The sequence below is a fragment of the Cannabis sativa genome, chromosome 8, assembly GCF_029168945.1.
Source record: "Cannabis sativa cultivar Pink pepper isolate KNU-18-1 chromosome 8, ASM2916894v1, whole genome shotgun sequence".
In the NCBI taxonomy this organism is placed as follows: Eukaryota; Viridiplantae; Streptophyta; class Magnoliopsida; order Rosales; family Cannabaceae; genus Cannabis; species Cannabis sativa.
The window spans coordinates 15576833-15595343 of record NC_083608.1 but is presented as its reverse complement, the minus strand read 5'-3'; the positions used below and the strand labels follow the sequence as shown (position 1 = coordinate 15595343).

Sequence of the window (18511 nt, the reverse complement as noted above, 5' to 3'; positions counted from 1 at the left end):
ATTAGAAAATATAATTAAGACCCTAAATTATCTTTAATTATATAAGTAGGCCAATATTGAAACAGTGGCCACCCAACAACATTAATCTCATATTCCCCATCGAAACCCAAAAGAGTTTTTCTTCATTGAAACACATTGAGACTCAGCACACAATAGTTACCATATTAGTACATTTAGGAAATATATGATCAACAGTACACACAACTGTCACAATTCAATCATTCACCATAACCATTTTATTTACATAGCACAACGCAAATTATCCAAAATTATAGCAAGACAAATATAGAATAGACGAGCGTAAGCAAAGTACCAAATTGAGTGAGGGCTTAATATTTATATTTATAGTAAACAAAAACTTAAATAAAACTAATTAACATATGACCAACCAGTTATAATCCTTATCCACACAGATGGCCATCCGACATCCACCAACTTCCCGCTCGCACCAACTGAGGTCGACCACCCAGTTAGAAGCATTGCCGAATACATACTAGCTAGAGAGAAAATGAGGTGGAAAAATGAATACGAGTATGATACTGGCTTAGACTTCTCTTTCTCTTCATGCTCACCTGCCTTGTCCAGTGGAAGCAGAGGCTTCTCAGCACCTTTTCTCACATGGAAAACCACAAGTCAAATTTCAACAGAAAAGCAAATATACATAAAGAATGAAGTTCATATTTGATAATCTTAATTAGAACAGTGGGAAAAACAAGATATCTTGACCATGCAGTACTATCATAACAACATGAATAGGCAGAAGACTAAGAGAGCAAGTTGTCTTCCAATGATTCAAACAATCTTCCAACAGACTTTGTACACTGACATTTTCTCTTTGCTTTCTCATTCTATCCATCAACCAGTAATGAACATACTCTAACAGAGTTATGATTGCCTTGTCTCTTCCATCCAGTATGGCTGAGTTGAAACTCTCACAAAGATTATTCAGCAACATATCACACTTAGTGGAAGTCCTAAAATGGGACTTGGTCTATTTAGATGGTGACTTTTTGGACAACCAATCAAAAGCTGCAGCATTAGTCTCATTCAATTCATTCGTTCTCCTTTTGAATTCTTTCACTGAAGTAGCTCTAGCGCAAACTCATAATTTTTGCTTCAACAACAATCCAGGAAACTCCTTGAAGTTGGCATAAAGATGCCTAACACAAAATTGTATTTCAGAACCTTCATAAACTGTTCCTAAACTCCTTTTCAGCCCCTTTTGTCTATCTGAAATGAAAGTGAAGAATCTTGTGTCTTGTACATCTAGGTCCTCTTTCAATAGTTGCACAAACCAAGTCCAACTATTAGTGTTTTCCTTTTCAACTATAGCATATGCAATAGGAAACATGTTGTTATTTCCATCAATACCAATGGCTACAAGCAACATACCTCTGTAATATTCTTTCAAAAAGCACCCATCTAGCCTAATGATAGGCATGCAGAACTTGAAACTAGATTTACATGCTGCAAGGCATATATAAACTCTTTCGAAAAACCTTATATCATTCACTAAATTGTTCTGATGAAAGTTGTGCTACTAGAATTAAGTTTTACTAATTGTGTACAATAATCATGCAGAATATCATATTAATCTTTAACAGTCCCATGTATCTTGGCCATAGCTTTGTTCTTAGCTCGACAAAAAGTCCAGGAAGAGAGTTTAGAGTACTTACCCTTAGGATTTGCTTTCTTAAAATCACCGAATGACATGGCTAGATTTGCTCTGAACTTCTCCAAGAACTCTTCTGCAATCCAATCAACATCTACCAGCCTGTTCTCCCATTGAATTCCATAGCTGTGTTCTTCCTCAAATTTGTTGATTCGCATTGTAGTGCAATCATCTCTCATCCTTCAAGCATACATTAACCATTTACAACCTTCTCCTTTGCATACAACCCTAATTCTCAACCTATCATTGTTAATATATTTGTACTGCCTATCAATGCTGATGAAATGATCCTTTAATGCTTCTCTCAAGTGCCCAACAGTAGGGAATTCCATTCATAATTTAAACTTGATATCTTTAGGCTGAAGTGTGGACTAAATTCAATGTGTTTCTTTTTAAGCACTGGTCCATCTTTTTCCTCACTAACCAAGCTGACCAAATCATCACCCTCTTCATACCCACCACCACCATCATCATCTTGGTAAGCTTGACTGCATAAATCATTGACTGTCCCCCACCATTGGCTAGGATCAGTTGTTCCTTCTTCAACTAATTCTGGATCTTGGGTTTTTGGAGCATATTCCTCTTTCACAAAATTTGGATCTTCTACTGATTGGTTTTTTTCCTCCTGGTTTGGGGTGGTGTTTTAGATGGTGTTTCTCTTACTCTTTTCCTGGTCTGGAGTGGTGTTCGAGATACACTTTTGGATCTGGTGCAAGGTGGTATTTGGGCTACTATGTGACTATTTTGAGGTGTTTTAGAAAGTGTTTGGGATCTGGTTTGTGGTGTTTTGGAACAACCCTCTCCTTTCATGGTTTTGGATGTTGTTTGGTATCTGTTTTGGGGTGATTTGTTGAGATCTGGCTGGCCTTTGTTTTTTCTGGTTTGGGGTGGTGTAGTGGATGGAGTTTTAGACTTGGTTTGAGGTTATTATAACAGTTTTGTCTGGCAAGTTTTTTTCTTGATTTCGGGTGGTGTTTTGGTTGTTATTTGGAACCACATTTTGGGTGATGGCCAGGAATTTAATTGGCCTATTTTTTTCTTGGTTTGGGGTGGTGTTTTGGATACTCTTTGACACACGATAGAGAAAGGAGAAATTATTATGCTGAAAGTTTGGATTTATTATGGTAGAGGGGCAATGGAGAAAAGGATTTAAACAAGAGTGTGGTTTGTTTGTGTGAAGATCAGACTACTAATTAGTACTCTAAGCTTAGTTATACATTGACATTAGGATGATGCAAGTGCTAGTTTTTAACTTATTTGTTTATATTTTGTAAAATGGATGTACCCTTTTATAGTGCTTGTAGTTCTAGCTTGTTATTGTAAATTTTTGGGCAGGACCAAAAAATCACTAAGTGACGTTTGGTTGGAGGTAATGAAATGAAATGGAAAGAAAATAATTTTCAATATTCATGTCCTTCGAATTTTGATATGTGCCAAATCTTATCCCCTGAATTTTCATCCATGTTAGACTTTTTTTACTAAAATTGGACAAAAGTCCTTAAAAATCCAACAATCTCAATAGTTCAGGAGGAATTTTTAACAGTCTTAAAAGTTCAGGGGGCATAATTCATTAATTTGGCACATGTCAAAGTTAAAGGGGCAAAAATTCTAATTAGCCTTTTTAATTGACGATCTTTATTATATTTAGGGTTAATACCATTTCAGTACCCATATTTTATAAAAATTATCGACTAGACTATCTATTTTATAAAATGACAAATTAGACCTTATATTTTCTAAAATAGTATAAAATAGTACTATACGTTCAATATTCGATAATTCCTTTTGAATATAACCAACTAGAAGATAATTTCTAGCACAAACAGATGCAGATAATGTACTCAGTTTTGTTATTAATTATTATTAACTTTTATTTTAATAAAAAATCAGTTCAGAGTACTATTTTACACTATTTTTTTATGGGTAAATATCATTTTGGACCCTATGCTTTGTAAAAGTTACCAATTGGACCCTCTATTATGTTAAATGACAAAATAGACCCTGTATTTTTCAAAATAGTACAAATAGGATACTGAGCTCAATTTTCAACAATTTTATTTTTTAATTAACCAACTTTAATATAATTTTTAACACGAACAGATACAAAAAATACAACTAGTTTTGTCATAACATCTCTATATCGGATTATTATTAAGTTTTATTTTGACAAAAAATCAATTCAGGGTCCTAATTGTACAATTTTAGAAAATACAGGATCTATTTTGTCATTTAACAAAACAGAGAATCCAATTGGTAACTTTTTAAAAATACATGGTCTAAAATATTATTTACCCATTTTTTAAATATAAGGTCAAATTTATCATTTAACAAAATAAAGAGTCAAATTAATAACTTTTATAAAATAAGAATTTAAAATAATATTTACCCTTATATTTATAGGATATGTCTATAGTAAGAACTACTATTTTGTCTCTATGGTAGGAACATTTTTATAACCATTAATAATAGATCTAACGATTGTAAATAAATGAGTGTATAAAATAATAAATATTTAGAGTACACTAGATTATTTATTAGACATAAATAATAATTTAATAAATTAATAAAATAATATATTTTTCTCTCTCCTTTCTTTTTCTTTAATCATTATCTTTTGTTTTGTTTTTCTCACTGCTCTTCTCTTATTTATGTTTGTTAAATTTTCAATACCATCCCAAAAATTTTTTTGTCCTCCACTATTTATTATTGACTATGAACAATAGTTATTATGCATTTTCTAATGCCACTAATTCCAATAGCCAAGCCTTTAACTAAGTTTTTGTTTCAACCAAATTTTCACTGATTCTTATAAGCCCACAAATGAATAAACGGTGTGCATGCATTGAAAATAATACTTAGCTTTGCCATGGTCCAATTGTGTTATACATTAAAGAGAAATTTACACTAAGTGGTTTTTTTTTTTCCAACATTAAACATTTATGTTTGTCCTATCTTTTTTTTTTACTTTTTTACTTTGGGGTTTTTTCTTTAATACTATTTACAAAGTTTTGATATTTACAATTATACAATTTATACTATTTTTCCTTCTTCCTCCTATTCACACAGATCCACTTCAAAAGGCAACCATCTCCACCATTTCCATCTCACATCCAACCTCTCTCGATCGTCTCCAGCTCTCTTGTCCCAGCCCTCGATGTCAAGCAAAACATCTACTCAACCTTCTATGTTGTGGTCTAGGGAGAAAGAGAGACTTTTTTCAGATTTATTTCCCTCTTGATCAAGCCATCAAGATAAAAATTTGAAACAACAAAATTAATACTAAAACTAAAAAGAAAAACCAAATTAGAAAAAAATTTAATTTTTAATAATATTAACTATCACTCCCCGGCAACGGCGCCAAAAACTTGTTGCGATATTTAGCACACGCAAGTGTACGTATCGTTTCAAGTAGTAGACTCACTAGGAGTGAGATCGATCCCACAGAGAGTGGAGTTAAGTACGTTAAAATTAAACTTTTACTTCTATTTGATTAAATTTTAGTGCTATTAATATTTTTTGAAGCTTCGATTTGTAAGTTGTTCTTTTCTTATTCTTCTTCTTTTTTTTTTCCTTTTCAAATTACATTAATAAAAGTTTAGATTTGAAAGTTTAATAAAAATATTGTTGTAGTGTGATTGTTTATTATTGATTCTACTCATTTGCCCTCAAATTTTGTAAATTTCTTCTTCTTCTTTAAGCTGAATATTTTGTTAATGTGTATATAAGGGCATACCTTCCATGTGTTTGATGAAATGCCTAACATAGTTATTCTTAATCACTAGCCTAAAAAAAGAGGGTATCTTTAATTGTGCTATTGTAATTTTTATTCCTCTTCAAACTGAGATTTTTATATTGTTATTCTAATGTTATTTATGTTCTTTCTGATTTTATGAATTAGTCAATTTATCAATAAATTTGATACAGAGTTGTTTATGCGTTGTTTATAAGTTGTTTATACGTATTGTTTTGCTACTACAGTAAAAAGGAAAAACCTTAGTTCCTAGTGTTGAAGTACTTCCAAGTTGATTAGGATAGGCTTTGTGACAATCTCTATTCCTTTCGTGTGTAAGTTGAACACATTGAGAGTGTTCAAGGAAAATGCTCTATAGTTGTGTGTGTGCGTGTGTAAAAACACCCATGCCATGTGTTTGGTGAAATGTCCAAAAGAACTAAGTTTTCACTAACATAAAGAAAGAGAACATATTCAATTATATTTTTTCTTCTTCTTTAAGCTGAACTTTTCATATTGCTATTCTTTTGTTTTTTTGTTCATTTTAGTTTTATGAATTAGTCAATTTTTATTTATAGATTTTTAATGTTTTTTTGATATAGTGTTGTGTTCACGTTGTTTATAAGTTGTTTATATGTTATTTTGTAAATGCGTTCAATGATAGAGTTGTTTTAGCGTTGTTTATAAGATGTTTATATGTTATTTTGTAAATACATTCATTTTTTATCTTGTTGTTTTTGCTACTGCAGTTGAATGCAAGAAACTTGACTTCCAGTGATGATGTACTTAAATGTTGATCAGAATAGGCTTGTCATCTATTTCTATTCCTTTGATAGAATGAAGTGAGTTACATACATTGAAAGTGTACACGAAAATGTTTCAATCTTCCAAGAAGGTTCAAGCTATTGTGCATGGATTTTGTTATGCATTGAAGAGTAATATTTTTTAAGAAACATTGCTTTGTTGTTAATTTTACATATATCTTGCACGTGATATTGAACATTATAATTTTATTTAAGTTGTTTATATATTTTAGTACCGTGAAAAACAATTATTATTGTATTTTTAATTTATACATTAAGTATTTATATAATTATGTTTGTCTTCTTTTTTAGAGAAAAAAGATAATAATTGTTAGTAGTTTTTTTTAGCTATTAACAATATTTAGTTACAATATCAATTGATGAACAAATAATTATAGATTTTTCAATATTCAACATCTTCGGGGATTTGCTTTTGATTATTTTCTTGTTGCTTTATGGTTGTTTCTGCTGTCAAAGTCATAGTATCAACCAAAATAACATCTTTTAAAACAAATCCCCCCTTAAACCAGATAAAAGTTTTTTAATTGTTGTTGTTGTGTTGTTGTTAGGTTGCTGCACTGTGAGTATACTGGTGATTGTCACTTTTTGTCATTATCACATTGTTGCACTCCATTGTTTGGGTAGCTTCCAAAAAAGATTGTATAAAACAACAGACTTTTGTCATCTTTAATTTAGAGTGGTTGCCTAAGAAGCAACTAAGATTTTGAAGTATGGTAAATAAAATATGTTCATGTTAAAATAATTTTTTTGAAACTGATTCCCTCCTTGGAGCAGATAAAAGTTATTTAGTTGTTGTTGTTGTGTTGTTGTCGGGCTCTTGCACATCTGAGTGTACTGAGTGATTGTCACTTTTTGTCATTATCACATTGTTGCACACCATTGTTTGGGTAGTTGCCAAAAAGGATTGTGTTTCTGTGTTGTTGAATGTGTTCACACACAACGAATACTGTGTGAAATCAGTTTCATTGGTTAATAACTTTATGTAAAACAACAGACTTTTGTCATCCTTGATTTGGAGTGGTTGGCAGCCTTCCTTCAGTTGGTATTTCAGTTGTATTTGAGTTGTTTTATGGTTTCATTTTAGTTTCTCCATCATTATATGCACTAGTTTAGCAAAAGTGCAATCTCTTAATATTAATTCTCCACTTAATTCGTAATCAACATAGTGGTTGTTGTCATCCCAATAATCATTGCTCTGTACTAAAATTTACAAAGGTTTCATGCCTGAAACTAGTGTATTAATTTTTCTATATTGTTAAGCAACCAGTTTAATACATGAGAACAACTTATAAACAACTATTATATGACAGTAATCAGTAAATGACCTTAAATGAATCACTATTTTTTTTTTCAAATTTAAATTATTTGCACCAATTTATTCAGATCAACTAATTTTCAGTATGAATTTGCTTTGAAATAGTTCAGAAATACTAAATTACAACCTGATTACGAAAAAAATATTTAAAATATTGGTACCTTGTATGTTTATTTGTCAAATTCTTCCGAGTTGTTTTTAATTTTTCGTTGAAAATTTAAGAAAAGTTGATCATACTATTAAAATTAATTATTTCTTTATTTCATTATTTATTGTTCTAAATAATAAAGTTATATTCGTCATTATTTTATTATTATTATTGTGTTATTTATACATTTGTTATTTCACGATCATGGACAACAACAAAAAGAAAACATAAAAACAACGCTAAAACAACATAATTTTATTTTGAAATTTTAACACAAACTCAATATTCTCATTATACTACCTAAAAACACCGAAAAACACCGAAAAACAATAACAATATATTAACAAAAACAACTAATATATGTGAATCAACTCAATAACGTTAATAATAATAGATTAGAAAACAATTAAAGTAAACACAATTAATAATATCAGATTTATTATTTTTCTAAAAAGAAAAAAGAAAGTAAAGAAAGACCCAATTTTTTTGGATAAATGTTCATGGGCATCTCCTCTCAGTTGTTGATCTTTTTTCGTTGGCTTCTCATAGAGATCTCTGATCGTTGGTCGCGCTGCCATAACTAAATATCGAATCAAAATTTCTTACCGGCGTTAATGGTGATCGACAAAAAGCTTTCCGCCGGTGTTCATGGTGTTCGACAAAAACTTCTACATCTTTAGTGGTGTTGTTTGGAGAATACGTCGATTATGGAGAAGATCTAGGATTTTTTGGAGGTGATTCATGTTCATGTTGATTTAAGATCTAAAACTTTTGGGAGAAACTATTTTGGGAAAGTCTCATGTAGAGACCGTATTTTTGAAAAAAAGAAAGTTTACTTTTCTATTTTTGTTTATTTTTGTACCTGGAGATAAAAAAGTAAAGTTTAGATGTAATAAAGGTATAATAGAAAAAAACCCTACATTAAATCTATTTAGCGAATCCCTGTTGGATTAAAAATCCTTTGTGGGCACATATGTATAATGTATATGCTATTATAAAGTGTGATACAAAATTAAGTGACCAATTATGTTATGGGTATCAAAAGGGTATTAAAGTGTCATGGAATTAATGTGTAGATACCATAAGTTAATTTATAATTTGTTGAGGGGCCAAATTATAAATACCCAAGAGTTATTCTAAGATGACTCTTTAAATAGGTAGTGGTCCCCAAGAAACACTAGGGTTCTGTATTCTCTCCTTCCCCATCAGAGAAAATACTCTAGAAAATAGTGTATTCTTGGAAGATCAAAACCTTCTCTGCAATCTCCAACAATGGCTTCAGGTTAGTGCTTCCGCTCATATTTTATCATCTTCTTCTTCTTTAATTTAGCAAAGGCTTTATAGATTTATGATTTAGGGTTTTCTATATTAAAGCACTTTTAGGAATATGTTTGGATCTGTGATTTATATATTTCTTTGAGTGTTTTATAAATCCTAGCAAGTGGTACCAGAGCCACCTTTGTTGAATTAATTGAAAATCTGATGATTTTGTTTATGAAATTTTGGGATTTTGAAAATTAGGGTTTTATTTTCTTTACTGTTTTATTTCAAAGTTCCAGTATATAAATATATATAATTTTTGTTGATTGTCGACTGCTATGTTTTATGCGGCTTCGGCCATCATTGAATCATATTATATATATAATTGTACGGCTGGAATTGTGTGAACTGGTTTGAATTTTTATATATATATATATATATATAATATGTTTATTTTTCAAATAGTCGTACTGTTTACGATTGAATGGTTAATATTTTGATTATATATATATATTGTTTTGAGAATTTGGGTATGTATTTCTGGCTTCAGATAAAAGATTTTATATATATATGTAGTACAGTTTTTCTTTTTCTTGTATAATGGATGCATCGGTTTTTACGATTGACTGCATATATATATAGTTTTATTAAAGTTATATAATATGTTTTAGTACACATTAATATATATATATTACAGTATAATTTGGTAAATATATATTTTGGTGCAAACAATTTAATTCAAATTTTGGTGTTAGTTTAGGACTAATATTTTGAATAAATTAATTAAAACAATACGTCGCCAAAGTGACCTCTTTTGTGTAGATTAATTTATTTAAATATTAGGTTGGTTGTGTGTTTGTAATTGATGCTTATATTGACTAGCCCAAAGGTAAGTGAATATTTTGCTAGATTTCAAACATACCTGTGGCGATAAATGTGTGACAATTATAAGGTATTTTGTGTGAAATAATACGTTAGTCCAAAGATTAATCTATTGTTTGACACAGTTTTATTGTCAATATTTGATTGCTACACCAAGAGTACCGCTTACAGTTAATATTACTGTCCAAAGACTTGATATTAATGTGTGTTTGGTATCTTGAGATGGGATTAACCAAATTTTGAATTTATTGTTTAATTATGCATATTAATGTGAGCTTGTTTTATTTGTTCTATATTTAGCTAGTTCATCTTCTGCTGCTTCAATATCTGCTAACATTAATTCTATTCCTATGCTTAATGGGACCGATTTCAAAGATTGGAAAAGGAACCTACTTATAGTTCTGGGATGTATGGATTTGGACCATGCACTAAGGAATGAACAACCTGCACCTCTCACTAAGGAAAGTTCCCATGATGATAAAAGGGAATTTGAGAGGTGGGATCGTTCAAATCGCATGAGTCTAATGATTATGAAACACAGCATTCCAGAAGCCTTTTGGGGCACAGAATCCGAAGGGGTTATTATGGCTAAGAATTTCCTTGAACAAATTGAGGAACGTTTTGTTAAAAACGATAAGGTTGAAATGACAACACTTCTTGGTTCTTTAATGAACATGAAGTATAAGGGTCAAGGAAATGTAAGGGAGTACATTATGGAAATGCATCATATTGTCTCAAGATTAAGGACACTTAAGATTGAGCTTTCAGATGATGTACTTGTACTCATGGTTTTGTTAACGCTTCCTCCACAGTTTAACCAATTTAAAATTAGTTACAACTGTCAAAAGGAGAAATGGACTCTCAACGAGCTTATTTCTCATTGTGTGCAAGAGGAAGAAAGGTTGAAAAAGGACAAAACCGAAAGTGCTCATTTGGCCACTACTCCTAAGGATAAGGGCAAGAAAAGGAAATTTGAGAATGAAGCTGCTAAGGGTCCAGTTCAAAAGAAACAACAACAGGATTCTAAGGGTTGTTTCTTTTGTGACCAACCTGGACATGTGAAGAAAGATTGTGCCAAATATCACGCATGGCGTGTAAAGAAAGGTATTAATCTTGCTTTGGTCTGTTCTGAGGTTAATTTAGTTTCAGTACCTAGAAACACTTGGTGGATAGATTCTGGTGCTACTACTCACATAAGTGTTTCTATGCAGGGTTGCCTGAGCTACCGAAAGCCAAGTGATGGTGAAAGATACATCTTTGTGGGCGATGGTCAATCGGTGGAAGTGGAAGCAATTGGGCATTTCAGATTGTTATTAGGAACTGGTTCTTATTTGGATTTGAAAGACACTTTTGTTGTGCCGTCTTTTAGGCGGAATTTAGTTTCTGTTTCTTTGTTGGACAAATTTGGATATTGTTGTTCATTTGGAAACAATCAGTTTACTTTGTCTTTAAATTCAAATATTATTGGAACTGGTTATTTGAATACTTATGACAATCTTTATTTGTTAGAAACAATTGCATCCTATAATGAAACCTTGCATGTGGAATCACGAGGTACTAAACGCAAATTAAATAAAGAAAATTCAGCGTCATTATGGCATAAACGCTTAGGTCATATCTCAAGAGGTAGAATTGAGCGTCTTGTGTCTGATGACATTTTAGAGTCTCTTGACTTCACAGATTTCAATGTCTGTGTAGATTGTATCAAGGGAAAACAGACCAAAACTAAGAGATTAGGTGCCAATAGAGCTTCAGAAGTCTTAGAATTGATTCACACAGATATTTGTGGGCCATTCCCTACGGCATCTTGGAATGGTCAACAATATTTTATATCATTCATAGACGATTACTCACGTTATGGGTACCTATATCTCATTCATGAAAAATCTCAGTCTGTGGACGTGTTCAAAGCTTACAAAGCTGAAGTTGAGAATCAACTCAACAAAAGGATTAAGAACGTCAAATCTGATCGTGGTGGTGAGTACTACGGTAGATATGATGGCTCAGGTGAACAACGTCCAGGACCATTTGCTAAATTCCTAGAGGAATGTGGTATTGTCCCACAGTACACCATGCCAGGATCACCTAGCATGAATGGTGTTGCTGAGAGACGAAATAGGACTCTTAAGGATATGGTAAGGAGCATGATCGCTCATTCTACCTTACCTGAGTCCCTCTGGGGAGAAGCATTAAAGACAGCAGCTTACATTCTGAATAGAGTTCCAAGTAAAGCACTTGCAAAAACACCTTATGAGCTTTGGACAGGTCGAAAGCCTAGTCTAAAGCATTTTCACATTTGGGGATGTCCAGCTGAGGCAAGGCCTTATAGGCCACATGAAAATAAATTGGACTCCAAAACAGTTAGCAGCTACTTTATTGGTTATTCTGAGCGATCTAGGGGCTATAAGTTTTATGATCCCACTGTCAGAAATATTTTTGAGACGGGAACTGCAACATTTTTTGAGGATGTTGAATTTGGGGGGAGAAATAAGGTTAGAGACATTGTTTTTGAGGAGGAATTGAATTCAAACTCAGTTCCTACTATCATTTTAGACAATGTTCAGGCTTCCACACCTGTCATTGATCGTGAAATGAATCCGAACCTCAACAAGATAATGTTGAACAACTCCCAAATCAAAATGAGGCTATTGTTCCAGAAGAACAAATTCAACACCCTCAAGAACAAGAGCCATTAAGGAGGTCCACAAGAGAGAGAAGAAATGCTATTTCAGATGACTATTTTGTATTTCTTCAAGAACATGAGGATGAAATTGGAATGATGGAAGATGATCCAATCAACTTGCATCAGGCCATGAAAAGTTCTAACTCTCAAAAGTGGATTGATGCCATGGATGAAGAGAATAAGTCTATGCAAGACAATAAAGTTTGGGAAGTTGTCCCATTACCAGAAGGTGTAAAACCAATTGGTTGTAAGTGGATACTTAAAACCAAGAAGGATGAATATGGTAATGTGGTGAGATTTAAGGCACGTCTTGTAGCAAAAGGCTATACTCAGAAACAAGGCATTGATTATACAGAGACTTTCTCTCCGGTTTCATCGAAAGACTCTTTTAGGATAATATTGGCACTTGTTGCTCATTTTGACCTTGAGTTACATCAGATGGATGTTAAAACAGCGTTTCTCAATGGCGACATTGATGAGACAATTTATATGGAGCAACCAGAAAACTTTGTGGTTGGTGACCCAAAGAATATGGTTTGCAAATTAAAGAAATCCATCTATGGACTCAAGCAAGCTTCTCGTCAGTGGTATCACAAGTTTCACCAAGTAATTATCTCATTTGGTTTTGAGATGAATATTATTGATGATTGTGTATATCACAAGTTCAGTGGGAGTAAATACATATTTCTGGTTCTATATGTCGATGACATATTGCTTGCTACTAATGATATAGGCTTATTGCACGAAACCAAGAGATTTTTATCTAAGCAATTTGAGATGAAAGATCTTGGTGACGCCTCTTTTGTATTAGGAATTCAAATACGTCGAGATCATTCTCGGGGTATTCTTGGATTATCACAAAAGGGCTATATCGATAAAGTACTCAAAAGGTTTGGCATGCAAGATTGTAGACCAGGTGATACCCCTGTTGCTAAAGGAGACAAATTCAGTCTTAGACAATGCCCTAAAAGCAGCCTTGAAATTCAGGAAATGAAAAAGATTCCCTATGCATCAGTTGTAAGGAGTCTAATGTATCTTCAGGTATGTACGCGTCCAGATATTGCGTACATTGTTGGGATATTAGGCAGATATTTAAGCAACCCTGGTATGGACCATTGGATAGCAGCCAAGAGAGTTATGAGGTATCTTCAGAGAACAAAAGATTACATGCTCACATACAGGAAATCAGATCATTTGGAGGTCGTAGGGTATTCTGATTCTGATTTCGCTGGATGCCAAGATAGCAGAAGGTCTACATCAGGCTACATTTTCTTGTTAGCTGGAGGAGCTATATCCTGGAAAAGTGTCAAACAGACACTTGTAGATTCTTCCACTATGGCAAATTTGAATTCGTAGCGTGTTATGAGGCATCAAATCAGGGAATATGGCTGAGAAACTTTGTCACTAGGCTGCGTATTTTGGAGAATGTTGAAAGACCACTTAAGATATTCTGTGACAATAAATCAGCAGTGCTGTATTCCAATAACAATAGGAGCTCATCCAAGTCAAAGCATATTGACATAAAGTTCCTAATTGTGAAAGAAAGAGTGCAGAGTGGACAGATTTCCATAGAGCATATTGGGACAAACTCCATGATAGCGGATCCGCTCACAAAAGGATTACCACCCAAGGTCTTTCATGAGCACACTGCTCATATGGGTGTAGTATTACTTGAGGATATCATGATTTAGTGGGAGTTTGTATTCTCTTTGCTTTATGTTTGTTTAAGACATTTATGTATTTGGTTATATTCTGATCAGAAATAAAGTTTTCAGTTTATTCACTCTGTTTTGTTATGTTTAAGTTTGACCTCACTTTGGTTTAAGGAGGACCAGTTGGAAATAGGCATGTTCGGTTCACATTGCATGTAATTTCCATGCTACACATCCATGATTGATCTATGTCATTTGGCTATATTTGTATATGTGACCATTGATGGGTTTCGTCATGATTGATATGACGAAAATCGCTTTGATCCTATATGGGTATAGTTGATGGATGAGATTGTTGTGAATACCTTTACATAATAGCAAATTTTGAGCTCATAAGGTTATACATTTATCAGGTAACATATGTTGCCCAAGTGGGAGATTGTTGGATTAAAAATCCTTTGTGGGCACATATGTATAATGTATATGCTATTATAAAGTGTGATACAAAATTAAGTGACCAATTATGTTATGGGTATCAAAAGGGTATTAAAGTGTCATGGAATTAATGTGTAGATACCATAAGTTAATTTATAATTTGTTGAGGGGCCAAATTATAAATACCCAAGAGTTATTCTAAGATGACTCTATAAATAGGTAGTGGTCCCCAAGAAACACTAGGGTTCTGTATTCTCTCCTTCCCCATCAGAGAAAATACTCTAGAAAATAGTGTATTCTTGGAAGATCAAAACCTTCTCTGCAATCTCCAACAATGACTTCAGGTTAGTGCTTCCGCTCATATTTTATCATCTTCTTCTTTAATTTAGCAAAGGCTTTATAGATTTATGATTTAGGGTTTTCTATATTAAAGCACTTTTAGGAATATGTTTGGATCTGTGATTTATATATTTCTTTGAGTGTTTTATAAATCCTAACAATCCCATCATTGTCCTTCCATACATTAAACTGGAAATTACTAAAAGAATCACAAATAGAAAAAAGAAATATTACCTCCTTTGTCAACTAAAACAGTGATGGATTATATAAAATTGCCTTCTTATAAAAAAGTTCCCAAAAAAAAATTTGGAAAGATAAGAAACTTATGATGAAACCTATCACAACTAATTTATATTGCTTAATAAAAGTAAATACAACAAAATGAAAGTGATTAGCTAACAAATAAATATTTTTATTTAAAATTTATTCAAACTTTCTACTTTTTATTAATTTGTGAAAAGATATATGGAAGTATATATATACTGTAAAAATATATAAAATACAGAAAACTGGAACATTAAAGGTTTAAGTGATCAGCTCTAATCTCAAGCAAGGAAAGAGGAGGCTTCGACGTGCGAATATCCGACAGTCCATCACGGTCTGCGTTCACGCGAGGGAGGACTATGGAAGATCGACGGGGCTGGGTGTGAAAGAGAGGGAAAGGTCACAAAGGATCGCAAGATTTGACCGTATTAGGATTTGAGTGTGCGAGTCGGTGGGGTGGTGGTTCGACAATAATAGAAGCAGGAGGATTAAAAAGAGAGGGGATTTGAAAATTAAAATAATTGGTAAGAATAGTAAAACTTTGGGCTGTAATTTGAAGCATAGTAACTTAAATCTTTCAATGGAAAACCAACTATTATAGGCTTCTACTGGATATCAATGCAATGGCTGAATAAACATTAATTTTCTTCAATATTTTTATATTTAAAGTTTTCAGCTTTTTGTGTTTTGAGTGTCAGAAATTTAAATATTAATTTTATAAATAATTAATCTAATACACGCTAGAACATATTGATAGTGTGCACACTCAAAAGTTATTTATATCAAGGGTTAAAAAAATGTCACTATACTATACAAACAAAACTAATATCTCGAATTATTCTATGTTTATAATATTATTTTTATAAATTTTAAATAATTATAAATAATTTATAGCATTAAAAAAATTTCCATACATATAATGTTACTAGTTAAAGGACCCGTGCTTATAATTTAAAGTTTAAGAAAGAACATGATAGATATTGGTATCCTTTAATAAATATTTGTCAAATAAATATTAGGTATGACCTTTTATCTCTACCATATAATTCAGAAGAATAAGTTTGGTATAGCCTATCAATAATATTTCCTTCCAATTCTTGTAAGATTGATTTCTTTACCATCTTTTGAAGTAATAGATATAACATAATCAAATTAAGCACAAAAAAACATGCAATTAAAACATACACTACATTCATAAAATATTGTGTATGATACTTTAAGCATATGCGAACCTAGGGGTGTTGAGGGAGGGCTAAAGTCCACCCTGAGATTTGAAAATATATTAATATAGAATGTTTGTTTTCATATATATATAGAATAATTCTATGGTACATACCTTTATTAGTATATGAACATTTTTTTAATCATTGATGTGTATGACTTTTGAGTGTGCACATTAATTAATATAGACTTACATATATTCAATAAAAATATTAAATTTTTAAAATAGTATTGAGCCTAGGAAAAAATTCTTACACCTATAACCTATTATTTATAGGTGTCAAATAATATATTTTAAAATAATGCTAAATCAATTAATACTAAACATATTGTATCTTTCTTTTTGTTTGTTATATTTTATTTTTTTAATTATATGAATACTAATTAATGTGTAATTAATTAACTATAACTAAACTAAGAGAAAAAAGTTTTTTTTTTTCCTTTTAAAATAGAAATAAATTTATAATATCATACTACTAATAAATTTTATATTTAATAATATAAATAAAAACTGAGATTTTTTTTTTAAAAAAATACAACTAATACACTACAAGAAAAATGAGCATTACTGAGGACAAATTTCGTTGGTAAAAACCCCTGTTTTCGTCAGTATTGCGCATCAATGAGGACATTTCGTTGGTAAAAAGTCGTTGGGAATACTTCGTTGGGAAAAACAGTTATTAACAACGACTTTTAAGTCGTTGGGAATAATATTTATTCCCAACGACAATGTCGTTGGAAATAATATTTGTTTTTTTTTTTAAATCTGAGTGCATCAATAACGACATTGTCGTTATTGATATTATTATCAATGACGACAATGTCGTTATTGAAGATCTTGTACGAAAAAAAATAAAAAATTATATTAAATTATTTGTAATTAATTATTTATATATATTATTATATTAAAATTATTAATTTTAATTTTAATTTTTTTTTAATTATTTAATTAATTAATATATAAAATTATTTAATTAATTAATATATAAAATTTTTGAATTAATTAAAATATAAAATCATTTAACTAAAAGAAAATATTTAAAGTCACTAATATTACAATAAGAGTAAGTCATAAACATTATAGTACTGCCTACCTAAATATAAATTAGTGTTCATAAAATATTAACAAACATATTAGACCGATAGTTCGTAAAATTAAAATAGATATTCTAAAAGAAGTTTGTAATAGCATCGTCCTCATCACTAGCATCTCGAGGAACATCCGACCCAGGAACATCCGGCATCTGTGGGTAGTATGGCGGCATTTGCGAGCTGGTCATCATGTGAGATGTCTGCTGCCCATGTAGTGTCGGCATCATTTGAGATGTCTGCTGCCCTTGTTGTGTCGGCATCATCTGAGAAGTCTGTTGTCCTAGATGTGTCGGCATCATTTGAGATGTCTGCTCCCATGATTGTGTCGGCATCGTCTGCGATGTGTTCTGATATTGCTGCCCTTGTGTCGACATCTGAACATTTTGCGGCATCTGTGACATTTGTGGCATCCGAGGCTCTGACACATGAGACGTCTGAGGTGACTGCGTCATCATATTCAACAATACTTGCGAATTGTTTGGCGACTGAAACACAAACTGCAAGTATGACTGGTACATTTGACTGTGAAATTGCTCAGGACTTAACATTCCAGGCGAAGGAACAAGAGGCTGTTGTAGCAGAGGCTGTTGTAGCAGTTGCTGAAACGAAGTAGGAGTCTGATGCGGCTGCTGAAAACCCATTGGGTTAAAACCCATTTGAGAGCGAGACGGTTGGGGACGTATGGGTTGGGTTGGAGCTGCATCATTCATCTCAACATCCATTGGTTCCCGACGTTCACGTGACATTTGTTGAGTCAACGTCTGTATTTGTTTCTGTAACTCAACAACTGTTTCCCGTAAGTCCGGTTGATCAGCAGTTGCAGGTTGTGAGCGTCGTCCTGATGATTGGCCTTTCAACTTGCGACCCACTCCTCGTTGATGGCCACGCCTCTCTCCAAGTGTTTTCCGAAGAATCTCAAGTTCTGAAACTTGTGAAGATTCAGGAACACTATTTCGAGTTGTCAACATCTCTTCCTATAATACAAAATAAGTTA

The 18511-nt window shown here is 32.2% G+C and overlaps 1 protein-coding gene across 1 annotated transcript; it reads right to left on the bottom strand.

Annotated features, from left to right (window-relative positions):
• Positions 1-267: 267 nt before the first annotated feature.
• LOC115701400 (membrane protein PB1A10.07c-like) lies at positions 268-1830 on the bottom strand. Its single transcript, XM_030629187.2, has 2 exons — positions 1677-1830; positions 268-608 (listed from the first exon to the last, which is right to left on the bottom strand). Exons 1-2 carry the CDS (start codon positions 1828-1830, stop codon positions 370-372), a joined length of 393 nt encoding a protein of 130 aa, XP_030485047.2. The 3' UTR covers positions 268-369.
• Positions 1831-18511: the final 16681 nt, after the last annotated feature.